The 24,749-nt window shown below is 42.0% G+C and overlaps 1 protein-coding gene and 1 non-coding gene across 2 annotated transcripts; one reads left to right on the forward strand and one right to left on the reverse strand.

Annotated features, from left to right (window-relative positions):
- Nucleotides 1–6,869: 6,869 nt before the first annotated feature.
- LOC114803458 (protein LBH) lies at nucleotides 6,870–15,970 on the forward strand. Its single transcript, XM_029003016.1, has 4 exons — nucleotides 6,870–7,067; nucleotides 11,292–11,376; nucleotides 12,567–12,732; nucleotides 13,466–15,970. The coding sequence occupies exons 2-4, from the start codon at nucleotides 11,308–11,310 to the stop codon at nucleotides 13,525–13,527; spliced, it is 297 nt and encodes a 98-aa protein (XP_028858849.1). The 5' UTR covers nucleotides 6,870–7,067; nucleotides 11,292–11,307; the 3' UTR covers nucleotides 13,528–15,970.
- An 8,443-nt stretch (nucleotides 15,971–24,413) lies between these two features.
- LOC114763995 (U6 spliceosomal RNA) lies at nucleotides 24,414–24,518 on the reverse strand. The gene has a single exon (XR_003742467.1). It is a non-coding gene; the product is annotated as a U6 spliceosomal RNA (small nuclear RNA).
- Between the last annotated feature and the right edge of the window lie 231 nt (nucleotides 24,519–24,749).

Genomic DNA, 24,749 nt, shown 5'->3' on the forward strand with positions numbered 1-24,749 from the left:
ACAAAGAAAACTGGCTTAAGGGCAAAAAAAGGAAATAAAAGAACTAATAACTAACCGAAGGTTGTGTCAAATGGACAGGAACTGAAAGTACAAACACAGGGTATGTAATGATCAGTCCACATTAATGCAGCAGCCTTGTTCTGCTGCCATCTCTTTCCTTATAACAGGGCCTGTTCTGATTGCTGACTGGTGCGCAGTCATTGTTTGTCAATGTGGCAACGACTCAGCACCCCTCAATTCTCCTAATCTCTCCTCATCTCCAGCAAGCCAGATCCTTTCTCCTGCTTTCCTCAATCCTGCTTCCTTGTTTGTTGTGTTTGTTATGTGAGCAGTATACGCTGAACACAGTCATGGAGTAAACGTGGAGCACACTCAGCACTTTGTGTCCACGTCTCTTCCAACATTTGCTCTTTTATCGCGTCACACCACAGCCCCGTGACAGATTGGTGCTGGCTGGCTAGCCTGGCTGGCTGGCTATTTACGAATAGTGGAATGTTTTTTTCCTTCCTCTGTTTGTGCTGCCCCCCTGAATGGATGGTGTCCTTAGCATTTGCCTATGCTGCCTAATGGCATGTGTCGGCTCTGACCATGAGTGTCAGAGTGAAACCAGGAAGGAAAGTGGCCAGAGAGATCTTTGATAGGGGACATACCTGTGAAGATATGTGGTGAGTTGGTTGTGGGCCAGCTTCATATGGAGAAGGTGATGGGCCCATGAGGACAGTGCAGTGGAGCCGTGATTTACCTGTTCAGCCTGACAATTGGATTGCCTATGATTTTAGGTTTACCCCAATTGCGGCCAAAGCGGTGACAGAAGTGGGCAATGAACTATGAGCCATGGTAGGAGAAAAGATCATTGAGGGGACCATGCTGTTGAGCAACCTCTCCAAAGATTACTTCAGTGCTCTGGGGAGCCATGGGAAGGGATGTGAGAGCAATGAAGCCTAGCCACTAGGACTGAAACATCAGTGTATATATCTGAGTAAGACTCCACATCTACCTGGCCTGCTGTGAGCCCACTGGAGCATACAGGTAGGTGAAGATACTGACAGTCACGTGACCCCTGCAGCCTAGGAGGCGGGGCGGCAGTCGTGACAGAAACCAGTTTTCCTTTAATTTCCCTCCAATATGCACTACATGATGAGTTTCAATCATGGAATGTGGCGCTAACAAGCACTGGCAAGCACTGACTGCAAAGCACAAATTGTGAGTCGACCTGGTTTCAGGACAGGGAGACAAGGGGATTGTGGTGGGAAGCTGGAGTTACTGAGGAAGTCACGCTCAGTAGGATTTTCTTCTGGAGTTCATAGCTTGGATTCTCCAGTGTGCTTTTGTATAGGATGAGGAGACCACTTTAGATGTTTTCATCCAAGTCTCTGGGAGTTATGGGCATACAAATCTTGGTAACCTGCTGGTGATGTCAATTGGAGGAAGGTTGCCCAGTATAGCTTGTGCCAAGTTGACACTGAGGTGCCACTGTCCTCATACACTGCTCCCCAGGCGCCTGCCCTGGCTGCCCACTGCTCACCAAGGGTGAATGGTTAAATGCAGAGGACACATTTTGTTGTGTGCACTGTGTGCTGTGCTTCATGTGTTTCACAATGACAATCACTTCACTTTTACATTTCACTTCACTTTCAAATTCAAGGGGATGCAAATTACATGCAAGAGAAAGGGAAATACATTTCTCCAGTCTCTGTCCCCAGTCATAGTTCACCAGTCATGGTTTTCCTTCAGCACAATTTAGAAGAAGGTGATGAAGTTTAAGGATGGCCATTCACTCTGGGCAGTACTTCATTCAGTCACATAGAAAAACACAAACTTACCACAGTGTCAAGTCTTGTATTATTACAAACAACTACTGACTTGTTGGAGGGACTTGGGGAGTTAGCAAGGCTGGAAAGGCTGAATTGGGCTACTTGGGCTGGCATGAGTGAGGAGGTTGGAGTTGTGGGTTGTGAGGATGTGAGTTGTGAGCAGGATGTCTCAGCGGGGAACCCAGGAATGCTCTTCAGGACCATATCCCAATCGACAAAGTACTCAAATTCCTGTCCCCATCGTTGGACATTCAGGAGGTAGTGAACTCTGTGGGTGGGGGTGCCATCCACCTGTCAAGGAAGAGGGGTTGCCCAAGGGGTCTGGATCAGAGGGGAGGTACGTGTCTTTTGGAGGAGCGATGCTAACCCACATGATTTTGGCAAGGGAGACTTGGTACACCACCGGGTTGATACAACTGGCAACATTGAATAGGCTGATGTAATGAGGCCCAGCTTTTAGGAGTCCAATGGCATGGGCAGGCTCGAAGACAAGGTCTCCCAGATGGTAGAATAGCACTGGCCAGTGTCGATTGTCTGCAAGCTCATGCCTCCTAGAGAAGGGTTCATTGCATGGGAGGAAGGATCATGGGTTTCGAGGAGGATGGGATTGGGGGTTTTGGTCTCTTTGTCAGGAGCTTTGCAGTAGGAGAGTGCATACACAGCCTTTGTGTTTTGGGAAGCGTGATGGTATAATAGGGTGAAGAGAAATCAAGCAAACAGTGAGAATGTGAGAACTAACCGATGATGTGCCCCCTCAAGCCAATGCCTCCATTCCTCTAGGGCCATCTTAACTGCCAGTTTTCTGTTTCCCATGTTGTAATTTTGTTCCGCAGCCAAGAGTCACCAGGAGAAGACAGCGCAGGGGTGCAGGTTCTAGTCTTCCATGGTGAATGGGAGATGAGGAATGGAGTGCACAACTTTGGGGGCAGAGGTAAACTGGTTCTTGAGGTCATTGATCTGGAATGTGGCAGGTATATTGGAGAGGCCAAACAGAATCACTAGGTACTTGTAGAGTCCACCTGAAGTGATAAAGCCAGTCTTCCGATCCCTCCCTTACTCTGACCAGGTGGTAGGCGTTACAGAGGTCCAGCTTGGTGAATAGTTTGAAAGCTGTGTTCATCAGTGGCAGGGAGTAGCTGTTTTACCACATGACTGAATTCAGTTTTTGGTACTCAATGCATGGCCAAAGGCCTCTGTCCTTCTTTCTCACAAAGAAGAACAGGGCTGCTGTGGGGGACAGGGAGGCCTGGTTGATGCTGCTGGCTAGAGATGCCTGTATTTAGTCCTCCATGGCCTGGTGCTTGGGACATGACAAGGAGTAGAGACAACCTCTTGGGGGAAGGGCACTGGGGAGGTGGTCGATGGCCAGGTCATATGGGTGGGTGTCTTGCCAGGTCATACTAACATGGGAGCACTCCTGTCAGTTCATAGGTGCATAGGTCCCTGGGGTGCATAGGTCATAGAGATGGGCGGGACAGTGCTGGGGCTGTGTGACAGAGCAGGGCATGGGTCATGGGCCAGAGTCTAGGCAAAGACTGAAACTGAAAGTGAAGTGATTGTCACATGTGAGACACATCAGCACAGCACATGGTGTACACAGTGAAATTTGTCCTCTGCATTTATCCCATCATCCTGAGTGAGCAGTGGGCAGCCATGACAGGCGCCCGGGGAGCAGTGTGTGGGGACGGGGCTTTGCTCAGTGGCATCTTGGCGGATCAGGATTCGAACTGACAACCTTCTGATTACGGGGCCGCTTCCTTAACCACTAGGCCACCACTGTCCCACTGTGTCTGTGTCAAGCAGTAGCCGTGGCAGCGTTGTCATGCCTAGTTAAGGGGGGCTGCTGCAGCCAACATCTGCCTAGTTTGTTGGGGGTTTCTTAGGATGATGATATTGTGGGGGATGACCTGATCTGTTGTTTTTAAGATGACCCTGTTCTGAGTCAAATGGGTGCACTGCGGAATCGCACCTGTCCCGACCCCTGGGGGGGTGCTTGAGATGAAGGTGGGCGGCGAGGTCCTGAGTCAATGAGTGCAAGCCCTTGGTGTTCTTTGATGGGTTGGTCAGCCCAGATCAGGGTCAGCGTGCAGCAGGAGGTGAAGTTTGAAGGTGGGTTAGGGCTCACCAAGGGGCTCTGGCAAGCACTAGGGCTTTCTGACAGCTGAGGAGCGGGTGGGGTAGATGCGGCTGAAGAGGTTGCCCCTGCCGCAGTAGAAGCAGTGCACCTTGATCTCATGTCTCTGATGAGCTGGAGTTTCTGCAGCTGATTGGCAAGGGTGGTGACCGCAGTTCCAAGCTTCTTCAGCCAGCCCCTGCTATTTCAGATATTGAAATTGTGAAATGCACCAGCTGGCTTTTCTTTGCTGCGCCCACAGTTGGCCTATTCTTATTGGTATGGAAGGGATTGGAGGTTGCACCTGAAGACATGTTGGAGGAACATGAGGAGTTGAAGATAGGGGAGGCATAAGCAGAGAAGAGACCAGCTGGAGCAGGAGGGGAAGTGTGAAGGAGGGTGCAGGGAAAAGCGAAAAAAGTCAATCTTCACCGTGGCCATTGGGTGTTTGTGGGTGGGAGGATGGGGCATCAGGTCTTAGTGTCTTCGTGTCACTTGCCTGCTGCTTGTATCATCGCTGCTCACTGCTTCCAACATTGGCCACACACTCCATGCAAATCTCACTCCAAGGTTTTCAGAATAGTTGGCAGTCCTGAAATTCTTAATCAGCAAGGGAGTAAAATAAGTATGGAGTGTGGGGGTGTGTCACAAACAATATCCAGTGATTATTGATTTGTCCCCACTGGAGCTGGAGTCACAAATGCATGACATAATGAAAATTTAATGAATAAAATGGAATAAGGCACAATGGCCAAAACACAAAGGAAATTACCTCAGGTTAGATCTAGTGAACTAGTCTTGGATGTACATTCAGGAATGTGTACATGTTGTTGTCTTCTTTAAGGGTTAAGAGTTGCCACAGCAAACCAACTTCTCTGGTTAGCCATAACAAGGCTTGACCAAAGTTTTACGGTGGATGCCCTTCCTGATGCAACCCTCCCAATTTACCTGGTCTTGGAACCGGATGTCTCTGTAGAATGTACAGGAACGAACATTCCTTATAATGGAAATAAACTAAGATGATAACGACAAACATGTGAGGATGATTAGGGCAGACAAGACACAACAAAGATATGGCAATACCTGGAAAGCCTGAGGCACCAGAATGTTAGCCCACCAACAATTCTGAGATGACATGAACTTTAGCACAGGTGCAAAGGCAAATCTGTCTCAACTAACGTCAGAATCAAATCTACATGTGGCTAAAAGCTAACATAAAAGTCTTGAATAGTTCTTGAGGAGGTGAAGTGTCTGCAGTAAAACATTCTACATTTCCTGCAGTTCAATGAAAGCCCGCAAGTAGCACTGAGCAGTATAATCAGTGATTACTGACTGCGAGGTTCTTTCCAAAACCACCAATTAGCAGGAGTTACATAAGCAGCAACCATTGTTATCTAAAAGCATTAGAGAACTGGCAGAGAAAAAGTAGACATGAGTGGAAGTAAATGAACACCTTTTAAACTTTGTACTCAATTTATTTTTTCAGAGATATATTATGTTTTGTTAAACTAATGCATAATCACATAAGAATGTACATGTGTGGTTCAACTGGTGTACCTATTTAATGATTTACGCATGGTGCTCTAATGTTAAAATGGGTATCCTTTCCAATAGTGGTACTGACACACTGGAAACATGTACCTGCCAGGAACAAGAAGCTGGACTTTTCATGGAACGTGGAAAGCTGATCGATCACCTGAAACGTCTAAATGCGTAGATACACGCCCACTCTCCGGTTACTCACAGTGACATCACTGGCAGCATTCAGCCAATGGAAGCTGGCGGGAGAGAAGGTCACTGTGATGCGACTGACTTGGCATTTGACCTGCGGAGCTGGGTTCCTTGCTGTGCAATGTGAGCAGCCAGTGTCTGTGCCTGAGTCACCATAAAGCTGCTCTGCAACTACGTCCATTGTCGGTTAAAGTATCCAGAAGAAAGTACTAAAACAACTCAGATGAACACGTGTGTATGTTTGATTTTGTGTGTAAGAGAGTTTGTTCAAATCAGCACAAAATAAAGAATTCAAATGTGGCTGGTTTACAGAAATGAGTATGAGAAAATGATTCTTATTACAAAATTAATCCTAACTTTACTGTGAATGTAATGAAAGCTTGGTGCAGATATTCATTGTTTTTACTTAAGGTCGCCATGAATGCGTCACGGCAGGACCGCATACACTTAAAGGGTGGCGAACTTGAGTTGGTTACAAGAAGACAGTGAATCACCAGTCACCTCCACCACTGTAACCGGATCAGTAAGAGCTTTTTAAAAATTAACGTTTGTGTTAATCAATAATGCATGACCACGAATAAATCACCGACTTTACTTGCCCACCATCCACATGAAACATGCATGTAATACTGTTTTTTTGGCATAAACGTGAGAATGTAATTGTGATTAGTGAGATTTTAGTAATTGGAAAATGCCTTTATGTGTATCACTGAAAAAATATAAAGGCTAACCTGATTACTTATGCCCCTGGGATTGTAGATTCAACACTGCACATGAACACAGATGAAAAAAAATACATTTTATGTTCATAAAACACCTTAACCTGAGTCCAAACAAATAAGGATTTAGATTAAATGAATTACATTAATGTAGAAAAAATCATAGTCATAAAATTAATACATTTGGTCTATATTCATAGATCTTAAATTTTTAAAAATCTTTAGTCTCAATGTCAAATATATGGATTTTTTTTTTCAAATATGAGTTGCTTTTCTCTTTTGCTTATATACAGACTGACATAATTCTGTAGATTATGCAATAAACCTGTATATAGACGTGGGTTAAATGCACTAGAAATAGATCTTCTCCCATCATACTTTGATTTCTCTCTCTGTCTCACTCGCTCTTGCTCTCTTTCCCTTTCTCTCTCTCTCTCTCTCTCTCTCTCTCTCTCTCTCTGACATACACACACACACACACACAAACACACATACATACTCAGACACAGCAGCAGCCATTCTAACAGTCAGTCTGGATCCTGCTGGAGACAAGACGAGAGAACAGTGGAGAGGTCAAAAGAGGAGAGGAGAGGACAGTAGGAGCAACATATGCAGAACCCTTTTCTTCGGTTCTCCAGTCATACAGTAGATCAACTTAACTGGCAGCAGAACACGACTCTCCAAATTCAGGTAAGACAGTAGGCAACATGACTATAAAAAAATACATGTTGATGAAAGTCCATTTGAAAGGCAACAGATTAACAAATGACTTAAACAAATTTACTCCAGGGTATCTAATGCAGTAATCGAAAAGGCTTCATATTGACTGAATCATTGAATCCTACACGAATAAGGATCATTACGGTTTGAAATGCAACTTCATTAGAAGATCAGTTAAGGAGCTGTGTACACTTTAAATAAGGGTTTTATGCAACTCAAGTTGCATAGTTGAATACTTTATCGTTTTTAGTCTGTTTTTGATTTACGGTCAAGTTGAATCTCTTTGAAAAAAAACATAATTGTTCCTGCCGAGATTTATGAAGAACTGTTGGGTATTAACAAAATAACACTGAACAGGTCTCATGTTGAGAATGCTGGTTTACTGATTACTGCTTGCTCACTCACCCCTAATTCTTCGACAATATCACAACAGCGTCTTCGTTCAGTCTATTTCCCTGAATTTGAATATGATTTTTGTTTCATCTGTTTGGACTGACCACTGCCTTTGGCCTTGCCCCAACCTTATTATGCAGAGGTTATTTCAATATTGGAGTCTGTCAAAGAAAAAAAAGATACCTTGAGCAATTGCCATGTTAGTGAGTATCCAATCCGTGTTTTTAACCTGACATAAGTATAGCCCTTTGATCTCTCTCTTGAGTCTCTATTGTCTCAACGGCTCATGCTCACCACTGAAAGAGTTCGCATTCTAACCACAACCTGGATCCCACAATGGCCCACAACATGCTTGAATAATTATTCACATTTCTAATGAACTTTAAGCAAAAGAGCTTGATAAACGGTCATTGGGCCTTTTTATCTTTTTATTCAGATTGAACAGGTTCACTGGGATCCAGTTTGTTTATACATATGAAAGGGAGGATTTGCTCAAATCCAACAATTCATTCCATGCTACCAATGTTGCTGTCACACTACAAAACCAAACCCCCTCATTTCACCCTTAATTTAGTTTTTAGGTAGATAAAGGTACTGTTCTCAGCCAAATAGCATTTTAATTCTATACCATATCATTTATATTGTATCTAGCTTAGTGTGTGTGAAAAAATTATAAAGATGATCTTAATGTTCTTTGTTGATTTCATATCTACTACCAGGTTCTCTTCATTATATGTATCATGAAGAGCAATCAAAAGTATGTGAGAAAAAACGTCACTTGACTAAAAAATTCACTTGAGCGTAGACCTGTTGAAAGAAATCCATTTCTTGTGTAAACGAAAAAAGGAATAATGTATGATATTTTAATAACCATTAATAACCATTACGTGACATAAAATGTTTATTTACCCCCTTTTTATAAAAAAAAAATCAGATTCTTAACAAAGAAAACAAACCATTTCAAATTAATCTTCAATACACTCCCCTGCCAAAAACATTGCATAAATGTTCCCTTCACCATTCTTTCACTATTACAGCATGATGAGTTCTGTCACCCTGTCATCAGGGAAAAAAAATCTCTTGATGGAATAGCCTGATCATTCAGTATATTCAGTCTCTACATAATGTTGCTGAAGTCAGATGTGACCAACTGAAGAAACCCCAGATCATAATGCTACCCCCACAGACTTGTAGGGACAATACATGACTCTAGAACAGGGTCAGTCTGACCAAACTCATCAGACCAGATTGTTCCAGATTCCTCCACTCTGCTATCTGGTTTTAATCGTGTGTTGAAAACCTTCTCTGCTTCAGAATATATGAAATAATATATTAATCTTATCTTGTAATCACAGTAACATATCTTCTTTGCCAAAACAGCATGATACACTGGTGAATTTTTGGGTATGGCCAGTCATATAGCACTATACACAGCCATTTGGGTAGGAAGCAAACCAATCTTCCAAAAATTCACTTTATTGGAAGAAATAAACTTGTAAAGGAGTCATATTAGATATTATTCTTTTAAAACTTGCTGTGTATTGACAGTGGATAAGAGTAAAAAGCAATTAATTTTCATCAGGAATAAGATTTTCTCTAGTCTTACCCCCATAAGACTAGAGTTTGAGAACAACTGACCAAATGCATAAAATATGAAATGCATTTTAAATTTCAGTGCATTGGGAAATGCCATAGTGCAGTGACTACTTCTCCAGATTGCCATTGTGTGGTGCTGCTGAGCTCAGTTTAAAACGATTGGCCACATGACTTGTGAATGTGGCCCAAATGGACGACCCTTTCAGACACACGGCTCCCACAAGATCCCAGCACCCCACTTAGTGACTGCTAGCATGACAAGTCTCTGTAGAAACAGCTGGAAAGAGGGGGCAAGGTTGTGTTCTTGAGTCAGAGGCAGATGAGTCACGCAATGCTCAGGGCACAGTGTCACATATGCAGCAAAGACACCTGTCCAGGACAAACAGTGTCATGTAAGGATGGTGTAGTGGAACCTTGAGGATCTGCTGTGGGTCCAGTTCATCTAGTCAAAAGCTGTAGGTGATATACCATATTTCACAAAAGTGAGTACGCCCCTTACCTTGTTGTAAATATTTTATTTTATCTTTCCCCGGGACAACACTGAAGATATGGTTGAAGTTTGATACAGTGTAAAGTAGTCAGTATACAGCTTTTTAACAGTGTAAATTTACTGTTCTGTCAAAATAACTAAACACACAACCATTAATGTCTAAACCACTGGCAACAAAAGTGAGTACACTCTTTCAGTGAAAATGTCCAAACAGTGCCTAATTAGCCATTTTCCCTTCCTGGTGTCATGTGACTTGTTAGTGTTACAGAGTGTCAGGTGTGAATGGGGAGCAGGTGTGTTAAACTTGGTGTTCATACTGGTCCCTATAGTTCAACATGCCACATCACAGATCTCTCTGAGGATCTGAAAATAAGAATTGTTGTACATAAAGATGGCCAAGACTGTAAGAAGATGACAACATCCTGAAACATCCACGGTGGCCAAGACCATGCTGTGATTTAACAGGACAGGTTCCTCTCCGAACAGGCCTCACCATGGTCCAAAAAGAAGTATGAAGCCTCAGCATCATATCCACAGGTCGTCTTTTGAAAACAGATATATGAGTGCTGCCAGCATTGCTGCGGGGGTTGAAGGAGTCAGCCTTTCAGAGCTCAGACCATACGCTGCATCAAACTGTTCTGCATGGCTGTCTTCTATAGATGATGCACAAGAAAGCCTGCAAACACTCTGCTGAAGACAAGCAGACTAAGGACATGGATATTGGAACCATGGCCTGTGGTCTGATGAGCACAAGATAAACTTTTTTGGTTTGGCATGTGTGGTGGCAGCCAGGCGAGGTGAACAAAGACAAGCTGGTCTCGCCTACAGTCAAGTATGGTGGTGGGAGTGTCATGGTTGAGGCTGCGTGAACTCATGAATTCCAACATGTACTGTGACATACTGAAGCAGAGTACGATCATCTCTCTTTAGAAACTGGGGCTACAGTTTTCATCTTGGAGGTATGTTTATCCAATGTGATAAACATACCTCCAAGATGAAAGAAGGTGGAGGAGTGCAAGGTCTCTAACATCTACCGGCTTGGTGATGTCATCATTGGAGAAGTGGAAGAGGATTCCAGTGGCAACCTGTGAAGCTCTAGTGAAAAATAAGCACTGCTGGAAAATATCAACACTTTGGGCACAATTTGGACATTTTCACTTAGGGGCATACTCACTTATGTGAGATTCTGTACGTCAGTCAAATTCTAAATTCCACCATTTTACCATTTTTGTACCCATAAAGTGGGGGACTGTCTCAGCTTTGGTTGGGTGTGTTAAAGAAAGATCAATCTGCCATCTGACACCACATCTCCTTGTGCACTGCACCATGAGATCCATATACACTCATAGGGTTCAGATTTGTCTAATAAGTATTGCTGGCATGTAATTGACAAGTTCCCACCTTATTTTGCAAAAACTGTTGAAATGTTGAAAATGTCTTTTCGAGGCATTACCTGTGTGTTCATTGTTTGTTCTTGTTACTGCAAGTTTTTTTATTTTTGTAGTTGAACATCCATTATACCATAATTAACACAAAGTGGATCCACATCATACAAAATAACAAAAAGTATCTCATCACAGAGCATAGAGAGTTGCAGGAGTTGTGCTCCACAGCATTTCACAGGAAAATCAGCTCTTACATCCTGGGTCCGTGATGAACCATAAAACCATTGTGGCTGCAATGGGAAGATTTCAGTTCAGTCTCTCTTTGATCAGGTTGCGGGTGTGTGTTATGATGGATGTGATGAACACCTGCGAGTCGGCAGTTGGGGACACGGGAGACCAAAGCATCTCTTTTCAGGTGAGATTATGGACTGTAGGGTCCTGTAATGAGCCTTGCAAATAGATCACAAACACAGGTGCACACCAAAGAGGCTCAGATGGAGGCACACACATATGAAACATAGTGCACACACACATCTCTTCATGATGTCCTCTTTCATGTTGTTAGGTCTCAGGTGACTTCTCTCCCTTGCTGTCGGGTGTAAATGCCCTCCATCACTCTGTGTCAGACCCAGTCTATTTCTGAATGCACTTTTATCACTTTCAGCTTGATTGGTGTTCCATTTTCATCTTCTATCTTCAATCTTCAATAGAAACAGTTGAAGTCTCCTGAGCTTGATGGTCGGTTTCTGTCAAGATGATGTAGAGATGAGATCAGAATCAGAATCGTGTTTATTGGCCAAGTATGCGCAAGCACATACAAGGAATTTGATTCCGGTTGATGGTGTCTCTCAAGTACAGAGTAGAAGAAAACAACAACAACAAAAAAAACAATGTGTAAGGATGTGTGTAAGTGTTATTTGTACAAGTTGTAGAGATTCAGCCAAAACAACCACAATTGCTTAAAGCGCTCATTTAAAAAAAGTCATTGTCAAAGAAATGTGGTGCTATATTTTAATAAAGGACAAATCATGACAAGCTGCATGGATAAAGTCGAAATCATCATCTTCTTCACTGTAAATGTGAGGAAATTACCCCAATCCAGTCAAGCACACTTTCAGATGACTGACTAATGACTGTGTGGTTTATTCATACCAAGTCTGAGGGTCATTCGATGGGTCATTAGATGAGATAGATAGATCTTATCATTTATTGCTACAGTACAGAGCAGCTGGTCCAGAGAAAACACCCAAAATGCCTTTTTTTTTGTCATAGCGTTGAACAGGAACAATGTCACATCACTATGTCTTCTCTTTTCAGTATCAAAAATGTAAAAAATAAATGGTTTAGGAGACAGTATGTGCTTTACACAATGTATAACCAAATCATGGCCCTATTCACCTGTATATAATTGTTTTTCCATTAATACATTTGACAATAATCCAATAATCAGAAAGTCATCTAATATTCCACATTTTACATACCTGAGAGTGAACTGGAGTAAGTAGTTTTCAGGCACAAGCAGTCTTTTATATATTAAGCATTTCCATGACTCAGAAGTGGTGTCCTATGTAAACTAAATTAAAATGCAACGTTTTGTCTACCCAGATCATACCGGAGTCCCATGAGCGCTTCCCCAAACTGTCGAAGCGGCTGCCGTCCATTGTGGTGGAGCCCACGGAGAGTGGGGAGGTGGAGAGCGGCGAGCTCCGCTGGCCCCCAGATGACCTGATCTTGGCTAAGAACCCCCAAGAGCTCGCTGCCCAGACACCAGGTTTGCACCAGGTTCTCTGTCTGTCTGCCCGCGGTAGCCGTAATCACTGGTGTGATTTAGTGTCAGTTAAATTTACCTGGCTAGAAACTGCGGGGTGAAAAGAAGTCTCCTGTGAGTGAGCAAGTCCATTGGAAGCATCCTTACTAAGAGGTTGTGAATTCTTGCAAGATTATTTCCCCATGAAAAAACAATATGACTCTGTTTAGAGCATGAAATTTTACCAAAATTACCAAGATTTCGTCAGATTCACACACACTCACAGACACATAACAGATTTTTTCAATGAATACACCAAAATAACCAAAGACCTGTATAAACAAGAATAATATACACATAGAAAATATTTACAATTGTATTGTATGTAGTGCAAAATAAGTATATCAATATGTTTATTTTAAGTGATGAAATATCTGCATTTCATTTATACATGAACACACACCATTTCATGATGCCATCTCTTCAAGCACAAAAGGAACTGGCTTGTCAGGCTTCCAGTTACAATATGCCAGAATTATACAATATGTAATATAAGTTATAACCCCAATTCTATTCTGTAAAAATTTTCAGAAAAACAGAATACAATGACTTAAACCATGGAACCCACATTTTATTTATTTTAATCTTTTTGGAACTATGTTTGCAAGAACTTATGGAATTTTAGTTGTGTTTATTGAATTTGAGTATTTGACACTGGTGAATATTGGTAACACAAACATGAATGTGTGCATTGTAGATGAACAGCAGCCAGTCGACACAGACAAGGCTGACATTGCTGTGGGCGGAGTTTCTAACTGACTGACAACATGGAGCACCAATCAGCTTCACACTGTGAATGCCTCCTAGACCACAGTGCTGCAGAGGAGGGTCTGAGGGTTAGCCCCACCCACAACAAACCCTTCAACTGCCTACCTGTCGGTGGACATCAACCTTATAAGGGACTGGTTTTCCTGAAATAGCTCAGCTGTGCCAAACTATATCCAGCTACTGTGACTAAGATGTTGGGTTCTGATTTTCCCCTCTATCACAGGTTTTCAGTTCAGCAGAACCAACTCTGCTCTGCTGCTCCTGTTTTCACTTATAGGGACCATGTGAAACCAGGTGCTGTTGAGCAGGCACTTACCGTTGGCCTAAATGGACCACGCACCATAACTCTGTCATCTGTACTAAGAGTGTGTTTCAAAAATCCTTACTCTCCATAGGATTTCACATTTGTCCCTTTGACCAAAGTCGAATATTTCTTATGATAGTAATTATACATAGTGTTTAGTTTTGATCCTCATTAATACGATGTGATCGGCGAAGCTGATATTAATGTTTGTTTTTGCATCAGGTGGTTTTGTATTTGATGCCGTGATGTCTGCATATGTAGATTTATTATTGATAGTGAAATAATAAGATAACTGTTCTTGACATTGAAATGACTAGCTGAACTTTTCATAAATATCGTAACCATGAGCTGAAAAAAAAAAAACAGGAGTCAAGTAGCAACATGGCGCAGGACAAGAAAGCAGGAGATGCTAAGATGAGAAATTTCATGATTATATTGTCTTGTACATTATATGACATCCTCTATCCAATCCGTGAACATAAAGGTACTTAATTGCTGAACCGCCATTCACGTTAATTTTCTTGAAATAAATTATTGTATTTGCCGCAGCATGGTTTACTGGCTAGCCTGCTATGTTATTTCTAGTTTTTCATATTCATTAACCACAAAAAAGGAGGTATTCTTTTTATTTTTAAAGACTACTTCCTAATTTGAGTGATCTTCCCATTACTTGCACATTAATGCGCAATATTTCCGAACTGGGAAGAAAGCACTTGAGGGCATCCTAATGTCACATTCACTAGCGTGATATTAGAACTGTAAAAGTAAAGTGGCTGCATGCTTGTATTGGTAGAAGGTGTGGTCTCACGATTCCCATAGCATAGACTGGGTTTGTTCCTGGACCTGGAGGGACATGAGTTAAAGAGGGTAGGTCTCACGATGCCCATAGCAGAGACTGGGTTTGTTCTCGGACCTGGAGGGCCATGAGTTAAAGAGGGTAGGTCTCACGATGCCCATAGCATAGACTGGGTTTGTTCCTGGACCTGGAGGGCCATGAGTTAAAGAGGGTAGGTCTCACGATGCCCATAGCAGAGACTGGGTTTGTTCTCGGACCTGGAGGGCCATGAGTTAAAGAGGGTAGGTCTCACGATGCCCATAGCAGAGACTGGGTTTGTTCTCGGACCTGGAGGGCCATGAGTTAAAGAGGGTAGGTCTCACGATGCCCATAGCAGAGACTGGGTTTGTTCTCGGACCTGGAGGGCCATGAGTTAAAGAGGGTAGGTCTCACGATGCCCATAGAATAGACTGGGTTTGTTCCTGGACCTGGAGGGCCATGAGTTAAAGAGGGTAGGTCTCACGATGCCCATAGCAGAGACTGGGTTTGTTAAAGAGGTTGGTCAGTTCGTTCTCACTATGATAAATATAACTAGCAAGCAGCCACTGCTTGTTTGAATCTGATTATGTCTGCGAACATGAGGTGATATTAGTGAACCAACCACACACAGACTATTGGAGATTTGTGGTTCTGGACCATGATAAAACATTTTTTTTACACTCGACCATTCTTAATACTTATCTGATTGTTCCATTTAAGCATCTATCTAACAAGAAGTATTTGAGTATTTAGATGAACATGAGTTACAACAGCTATCCCAACGGTATGTTTGTAGCTACATGAAAATACATCAGTATTTTCATGATTTGTCACATTGATGCTACTGTAGCAGTAGATAATGAGTTGTCTGTCAAAAATGCAAAGAACACTGTCGTTTCTTTTGTTGTTCAGTAACACGTTTTAGTCTGGCCATGGGAAACTTGTGTTTTTGTTTTTTTCAACAATGGATTGAATGTAATGTTTGTGCAGTTGTTCAGTTGTTGACTCCACCAAATTTAAGTAAAAACTCAAAAGAAGGCTAGAAATTGAACAAGTAATGTAACTTATTACTCTGGGTAAAACAGTAATGTTTGCCCAAATTACTTTTATTATTATTTACATAATTACAAAATGATAAATATTAATTTGTTGTATTATTTATTTTGTTATTTATTTGTTTGTTACATTTTATTGTTTTCTTTGTTTACTGATATTTTCCTGGATTACTGATACTCTGTATCTTCCACATTCTGAACATGATTATGAATTCTGTAGAATTTGTCATCCTTTTAGGGGAAATAAAATGATAACAGTCAGATTTGACAACTTGCTTTTTTGCGCTAGCAGCATGAGCAGGTAACAGGCTTTGATTAAGTAATGTGTTTCAGAAGGAGCAAATTGAGTTACAAAATGTCTTGCACCTTATTAAAACATTATTGAAACAATGCCATGGTGAATGCATCCATTAATACATATGGTTCTTGCTTATCTGCAACAAAATGCAATCCCAAACCTTACTGATTAGCGTTTTTTCCCGTGAAGACAATGTGGATGTAATCACCAGAAATTGAGGCATTAAAAAGGACTATATGGGGAATTCTTGGGTAAATGTTTAATGTGAGAAGGAGAGGAGGGAAAAGTGGGAAAAGTGGATTTTAATCATTGAAAAGAAAACACGGTACGACAATGGCACATACGCCTACCATTAACAACGCAGGACAAGGGAGTGAAGGAAAAAAACAACATATAAAGGGTTCTAATTAGACACCAGATATTTAAAAAAGGCTGGTAGTAGCCTAGTGGGTAACACACTCAACTATGGACCAGAAGACACAGGTTCATATCCCACTTACTACCATTTTGTCCCTGAGCAAGACACTTGCAAGAGTGTCTCCAGGGGGGGACTGTCTCTCTAACTACTGATTGTAAGTCGCTGATAAATGCTGTAAATGTAAAAATATGAGCAAACTACGCAATGAAAAACAGTCTGTTTTATTTCACATGAATTTCATTTTTACCCCAGAGAGCAATTAACACACAAAAATGCTTTTTACTTTTCAATGTCAACTTCCTCTTGATATTGTCCATGGTCCAAACACAACAGCAACCATCACTGGTAAACTGCATGACGTAACATGATGTAGGTGTACTGATTAAATCCTCCTTGGCTTGAAAAAATCAGAAAAAGCAACTTATAGGATTATGAAGGCGCAAATACTCAAGCCCACATAGTTCTTGAGATCAGGGCTGTTAAATGAAAGCCTTCAGCCCCCATGGGTTCCTAATTTAGCCCAAGAGCTTAGGCTCCTCAGGTTGTTCCTTTCAGCCTAAAACAGCCTTGTTGACTCACTGCCATAAAGAATATTAAAATCCCACGCATGTCAGCAGCACAGCGGTTACTGAGAAAACTGCCATTTCAACCCAGAATATGTATCATGGACACATATCGCCACCCTGGCCCACCACCCATCTCTATGCATGAAGACCACCGTACCAATTCCCCACACCTAAACATTTCTAATGGTCTTTATCGTGAAACATTACCACTGATCTCATTCTGTCTGTCACGCTCTCCATCCCTCTCTTACCATCCCATTTGCGTTCTGCCGAGCCCTGCACAGTCATTTTGTCTAATAGCGTTACCATGGTTACCCCCTGCCAGGCAGGCTTTAGAACCCATGCTTTCTCTGTGCGTGAACCTTTGAATGATTAATACCTGAAATATCGTCAGGTAAGGAAAATAAAATCAGTTATTATTTGTAAATGAGAGTAAAAAATTATTTTTGGTTCAAGCTGCAGTAATGGTTTGCTGCGTGTTTACCTGAAAGTGAAGTGAGCAGTGAATGGTGAGGATGCTTTCACTGTGTAAGTGTGTCTCTTAGCCACGTTGCCATGTGTGTCAGGGGAGTGTTAATCCCACAGCTGCAGATTTGGAGATGCTACGACCCAACAGACCCAACAATGTTCTTGCCCATTTTTACATTTAAATTTACATAATTTGACAAATGCTGTTATCCAGAGTGATTTACATAAGTGCTTTAAAATATGAATGCCTTGTGCTGTGGAAGGAAACTGGAGAACCTGGAAGACACCCAAACTAACATGCAAACTCCACACATGCAAAGCCAGGACACAGATCTAACAGTTTGTTCAATAATACACCAATATGAGTGGGGCAGTGGTGGCCTAGCAGTTAAGGAATCTTAACCCGTAATCTGCAGGTTGCAGAAATCCCAAACCACCAAGGTGACACTGTGGTGTCACTGAGCAAAGCACAATGACAATCACTTCACGTTCACATTTCAATAACAGGTTATCTCCTAAATGCATAAAATATGGCCCCTAGTCTATCACAAACATTTAATGCTAAGACTGATATTAAAATAGAACATTGCAATAAAAGTTTCTGCATTTTATATGTAGTAGCACTGTTTAAAAGGAAAATGCCGTAGCTAAAAAGTGAAATGCTGCGATTGCATTCACAATATCAAGATTAACCAGGGGCCAGATTGAAGCATCATATCAATTGCATATCATGAACAGCAAACGTTTCAGGACCAAATGTGGAAAATGAGCTGTACTAATTTTACTGCTTTATCAGATATCAGTCTGGGAAAAAATGATTTGATCCCCTGCTGGTTTTGTAAGTTTTGCCACTAACAATAATCAGTCTATAATTTCATGACAAAATAATGCATTCAGTAAAAATTACAAATGTTTTTGCATTTTCATGGTATAAAATAGGCATTTGATCTCTTTGCAAAACGTGCTTTGGAATGTTGTCGCACTCCTCTTGCAGATCCTCTCCAAGTCATTAGTGTATTGTGGCTGATGTTTGGCAACTCGCACCTTCAGCTCCCTCCACAGATTTCCTGCTGGATATCAGTCAGGAGACTCCATGACCTAAATTCTTTATTGAGCCAGTCCTTTGTTGCCTTGACTGTGTGTTTTGGGTAATTTTCATGCTGGAATACCCATCCACGACCCATTTTCAAAGCCCTGGATGAAAGATTTTGTAGTGTGTTATCAACTCTTCTTGGTGACTATGGTCCCAGCTGCCTCGAGATCATTGACAAGTTCCTCCCGAGTAGTTCCTCCCGATCTGGGCTGGTCCTACAAATTGAGGTCTTGCATGGAGCTCCAGACGAGCAGTTTTTTTTATGGTTCTTCAGTTTGTGATTAATCGCACCGAACTTATCACCCAGCTGCTTGGCGATGGTCTTGTAGCTCATTCCAGCCTTTTATAGGTCCACAATCTTGTCATCCTTGGAAAGCTCTTTGGTCTTTTCCATGGTGCAGAGTTTGAAATCTGGGTAGATTGATTGCTTGTATGGACCAAGGTAATACAGGTAAAGGTTTTTTTCCTGACTGTGTGATATCTAAACTAAATGTGCATCTGAGAGAATGAGGGATGATATTGTGCTGCTGTGGCCACCCAGCAGCCCACTGGGATCATAGCCCTCACGCTGAGTCAAAGTTCACCTGGCTCCCCCGCCAGCTGCCCAGCTGCTGCACCAAAATAACTGCTGATATTTGCTGCGGAAATGTCAGACCCTGTTGTTCCTTTCAGCCCATGGAGCACCAGCTGAGATGGATGTGTGAACACACACACACACACACACACACACACAAAAACCCACTAAATTTGTTTATTATGTCTGGATCTTTATGTTGGCTCCATGCTACACTTAAATACTGGGGTAGTGTAGTCATATCAATCAGATCAGAAGGCTGCTGGCCCGAGCCGCCAAGGTGCCACTGAGTTGCCACTGAGGTGCCACCATCCCCACACACTGCTCCCCGGGTGCCTGTCATGGCTGCCCACTGCTCACCAAGGGTGATGGTTAAAAGCAGAGGACACATTTTGTTGTGTCATTGTGTGCTGTGCTGCAGTGTTTCACAATGACAATCACTTCACTTTCACTTTTTTTTCCTGATCTTCTTCCCAAAATTTGCAGCATTAATGAAACTTTATATAATCAAACATTCACCAGCACTATTATTAGCTTTTGGTACATTTTGTAATTTTTATGATTGCTTTATATCAACTATAGTAAAAAATGGGTTGGTCAAAAATATTAGCATCATGTGAATGTTTGCTTTCAAAACGCACCTAAGGTAATTAACCAATCATGTCAATTGGCTTCCTGACAACATTCAATCAGCATAAAAAGACTCCAAGAAACAGGGCACTGGAACACATGAGAAGGACAACTGTTTCTCACCATGCCATAGACAAAGGAAATAATTCTGGAGCTTAGAAAGAAGATCGTAGAAGCTCACGCTAAGGGGGAAGGCCAGACTGCCATCTCCAAGCCATTCACAGTGTCTAGAACTGCTGAATGTTGCATAAATGGCAAGTGGAAGGAGACAAATTCTGTAAGTGAAAGATTTTAAGAACTCTGGAGAGGAAAATAGTCAGAGATTTCAGCAAGGAGCCCTGTACATCTGCCAAGATGATAGCTGCTGTCCTGACCAGTCTAGTCAGTGTTTCAAGGAACACAGTTGTGAGAGAGCTTGTCACTGTCCCAGAAGAACCCCTTTACTCAAAGAGCAGCACATCAGAGCCCGACTGAGTTTTGTACACTTAAAAGTTAAAGATGAGTTTTGGAAGCTTGGATGTTTGGTGAAGAATGGGAAAGACCTTCAACTCCAGGAACACAGTTCCCACAGTTACACCTAGTGGTGTTTTGCAGCCTCCTTGTTCACTTTGTTGCACCTTGTTCGGGTGCATTTTTTTTTAGGGAGAATATGCAGAAATCTTCTTGTAGTCCAGGCTTAGGTCATCACAGGGTCTTACAACAAGGCAATGACCCAACTCATACATCGAAAGTGCAACTGTTCCTCAAGGATACCTAAACCAAGATCTTGGAGTGGCCCGCACAGAGCCCAAACCCTGCTAACTTACCCAGATTGTCATACCAGTGAAGGCCCATGACGCTTGGAGAAATTTCTATCATCATATGATAATAGTGTTGATGGTAGTCCACGACCAAGCCTCACCCCACCTCACTACCAAGGACCTTTGAAAATGAGATTCAAGATTCCCCAGGGGGCAAGAAAGAGGATGTGGTAGTATGATGAGAGTTTTTTTTCTTCCATCAGCCACAGCAATATCCCTAGGCCATTTAAGTGAGGCAATAATCCCTCCAGCAGAGGCCTGTACAAAGTGGGGGAATGAAGCTTCCCTGCCACTCACATTTTTATTATCACCCCATGTCTTCATAAAAAATTCCCATTCCTCACGGTGTTTTAAGGAATATATACCATACTGTATACAAATACAAAAAAGGCAAATGCAATGAGCAGGTTGCAGAAGTGTGCATATCCTGAAACGAATTCTTGTTTTGAAACTGTTCTCTATCATTGTCTTGATGTGTAAATAGCTGGATATAAAATCCCCAATCTCTCAACAAATGCTAAAACATTTACTACCATAAATCGTTACAGGAAATTGGCAGTAAGGAAATTTTGTAATTGTTATCAAATGTAAGCAACTGGTATTTGCTGATCCGTGCTTGAAAGAAACATTGCGTTATACTGTGCAATAAAAAATATAAAAAATAATATTTTACATTATAATACATAAATTGTATTTTAAAGTCAGCTTGAAACATTTTCTGATGGTACTGCAGCTTAATTTGCTATAAATTGTAAGTTTTGTGCAGTGTGTCACCACAAGATGGAGTAATCTCCATGTCCTCCTGGTCTGGCCCAGAAAGACCTGCGAAACTACCCACTCAGTTCAGTTGGTAAAATGACTAATTACAAAATGAATATGTGCACTGAATGACAGGCTGATACCATGAGGTATCGCTTTATACTTTCCGCAATTAACAGATGTTTCAGAAAAGACTATCCACATACTAGAAAGAACAGGTTTAATACAGATCTCCTCTTATGGGTACTTTGATTTGACAAGAATGTACATTTGTAGTGTCTTGGTTAAGACTGTTAGGCTGCGAGGCAAGCCAGCATTTCACCTGCTCATATCCAAAATATACTATAAAAAAAGCAACCAAATATGCCTCTATTCAGTTATATTTTCAGGTGTAGTCAGTAGTAACACAGTAGCCAACCCAATTTCTCACTTTAAAGCTCCCCTATTATGAAAATTTTCTTTGCTTTTATATATCGGCCTTAGTCGTCCCCTAATACCGTATCTGAAGTCTCTTTCCGGAATTTAGCCTTGGTGCAGAATTACAGCCACTTTGTTCCAGTCCCACAATGAGATTTCCCCAGGTTGTGCCGTTTCGATGTCTGTAGCTTTAAATGCTAATGAGGAGGAGAGAGGCAGGACGAGGTGGAGAGCGGCCTATAGAAGTTGAGGGGGCATTCAGGGAAATGACGTTATCAACAACATTCAACCATAACAATGTTTGTCACAGACAGGAAATCATGTCAGCATTTTTCCAGAAAAATCAAATTAAGCCACTGGTTCTTTAGAGTCTCGCGTGACGGAACTAAAGACTACAAGCCATGATGGTCAGTGGAGTTACTTTTTTAGGGGAGGGGTGGGAAATGGGCGGACAAAGCATGAGAAAGGAGAAGTAAACCTTCCCCTTACAATGACATAAGGGAATACATTCCATTCCGTCTGAGCTGCTGCTCTGTGAACGACGAAGCAAAATGACCAAAGCACTCTTTACACTTGCAGAACCATAGACAGGCTAGGAGAACTCATATTAATGTTCAATGTTTTCATAAAATGGGACCTTTAAACCAGAACAAGTATGGTATTAACAAATTGTTTTCTTCTTTTCATTTGAGCTTTTTTAAATTAATTTGTCTTTGCTCCACTCTGATGTGTGCATGACTGAACTTCAACCTTCCCAAATTCTCCCACACCGCTCCTCTGCTACATTCCCTCCACTGGCTCCCAGTAGCTGTATTCAAAATACTGATGCTGGCCTACAAAGCCAAACATGGAGTAGCCCCTTCCTATCTCACATCCCTTATTACACCTCGCACTGCACCTCGTATACTCCGAGCCTCCAGTACTGCTCGCCTGGTCCCCCCATCTCTGAAGGTAAAAGGAAGACATTCATCTAGACTCTTCTCCGTCTTGGCCCCTCAGTGGTGGAATGAACTTCCCCTCGAGGTCAGAACAGCTCTTTAAAGAGTATTTAGATTAACTTGAAACTTTCTTATTGTCCAACTTCTGTGCAGAATCTACAACAGAGTGAATAAAAAGATTGTATTCATAGTTGGGGGTCCTAGTGAACCGGAATTGATCTCTTCATCGATGGTAACTTGAAAGCACATCGTAAGTCGCTCTGGATAAGGGCATCTGCCAAATGCCTTAAATATAAATGTAAATGTGTGTTCTAGTGGCATTTGCCACTTTAAAGCCCAAACATTATTAACTCTACCATCTCCAGTATGTCTCCAGTGTGGGTTCCTGTCATCACTAAGGGTGATGGTTAAAAGCAGAGGATGCATTTCATTGTGTGCTGTGCTGCAGTGTTTCACAATGACAATCAATTATTTTATTTTTTCTATCTTCCCTCTTCTCAAGGCAGTGCCCATAATACATTTACATTCACTTTTCCCTTTTTTTAACATATCAATGTATTACTTCTTATTATTAATGTTGATAATATTGACAGGCTTGATGCTTTACAGCATCAACTATGTGTGGCGCAACTACATCATCCATAATCTGTAATTTGTTGCTTTTCCATAAAAAAATTTATAATTTCAGATGTCATGTGACTGGACTGTCATAATTTTTCCGAAAGGGACTGTCTTAAAAACAAATCTCTACTGTTCAGCGTTGACTGATAGTAAGAGTTGATTGTCTGTTTCAGAATATGATCTCACTGACATCGGTAACCTTTCTCATTAGTGAAGTAACCAACGAAAGTTAAGAAGACATCTGAAATCTTAATGCGCACCACCGCCACTTGCAAATGGGAATCTTTTTCAGTGATCTCAACATCAAAAAGAGACCGCTGGGTGAACTCCACCGAACTCCATGCCCCAGCAGGAGCTCTGTTTCTGTGTAATTAAAAATGGATTCATAATCCAAGCCCCCCATGGCTGCCAAATGTTTGAAGTGTTGCAGTACTGATGCGTCATAGACTACTGATATCTGCCAGTGACTGCAGATGTAGACGGAAGTTAGCACCATCATTAACTCTGAACCACACATACACACTGATCAGTTAAAACGTCTCCTTTTTCCACAACAACAGCTTTGGCATCAAGGCATTGACTCCGTAAGACCTCTGAAAGTCTCTAGTAGTACCAGACATTATCCTAAGGGTCAGTTCTGTTTCTCTATCAGACTGAGTTCTGGCAACTCTGGAGGTCTGGAGTCGTTTTGTGTTCCTTAATCTTGTATCTGATCTATAAACAAGGGTTGTTGCTACTGTATGATCCATCACTTGGAAACGAAATACTTCAGACTAGCCCAGGCAGAGAGGGTTGAGTGGAATATTCTTAGATAAGAGCAGACTGCTTGTACAGGCTGGGAAAGTGAAAGTTTGCTAGTATAATAATAAAAAAAGTGAAGTGATTGTCACATGTGATACACAGCAGCACAGCACACAGTGCACACAGTGAAATTTGTCCTCTGCATTTAACCCATCACCCTGAGTGAGCAGTGGGCAGCCATGACCGGCGCCCGGGGAGCAGTGTGTGGGGACGGTGCTTTGCTCAGTGGCACCTCAGTGGCACCTTGGCGGATCGGGATTCGAACCGGCAACCTTCTGATTACGGGGCCGCTTCCTTAACCGCTAGGCCACCACTGCCCCTAAAAATATGGAACGCTTCAAGGATTTGCATGTCACAATTTTGCAGGGGCCATGCTAATCTTCTCTGTATCGATCCAATTTTAGTATATGTGCAGCCGTAGCCGTATTCTGGTGATTTTTATATACAATTTTATACAAGATACACAAATCCCTGCCTATAGTCCAGCAAGCACTGCATCATACTGTCATCATAAGGTCAGAAGGTTGCTGGTTAGAATCCCAAACCACCAAGGTGCCACTGAGCACACACCGTTCCCCGTGCGGCTGTCATGGCTGCCCACTGCTCATCAAGGCTGATGGTTAAAAGCAGAGGACACATTTCAATGTGTATGTCTAA

The sequence above is a fragment of the Denticeps clupeoides genome, chromosome 14 (genome assembly GCF_900700375.1).
Source record: "Denticeps clupeoides chromosome 14, fDenClu1.1, whole genome shotgun sequence".
NCBI lineage: Eukaryota > Metazoa > Chordata > Actinopteri > Clupeiformes > Denticipitidae > Denticeps > Denticeps clupeoides.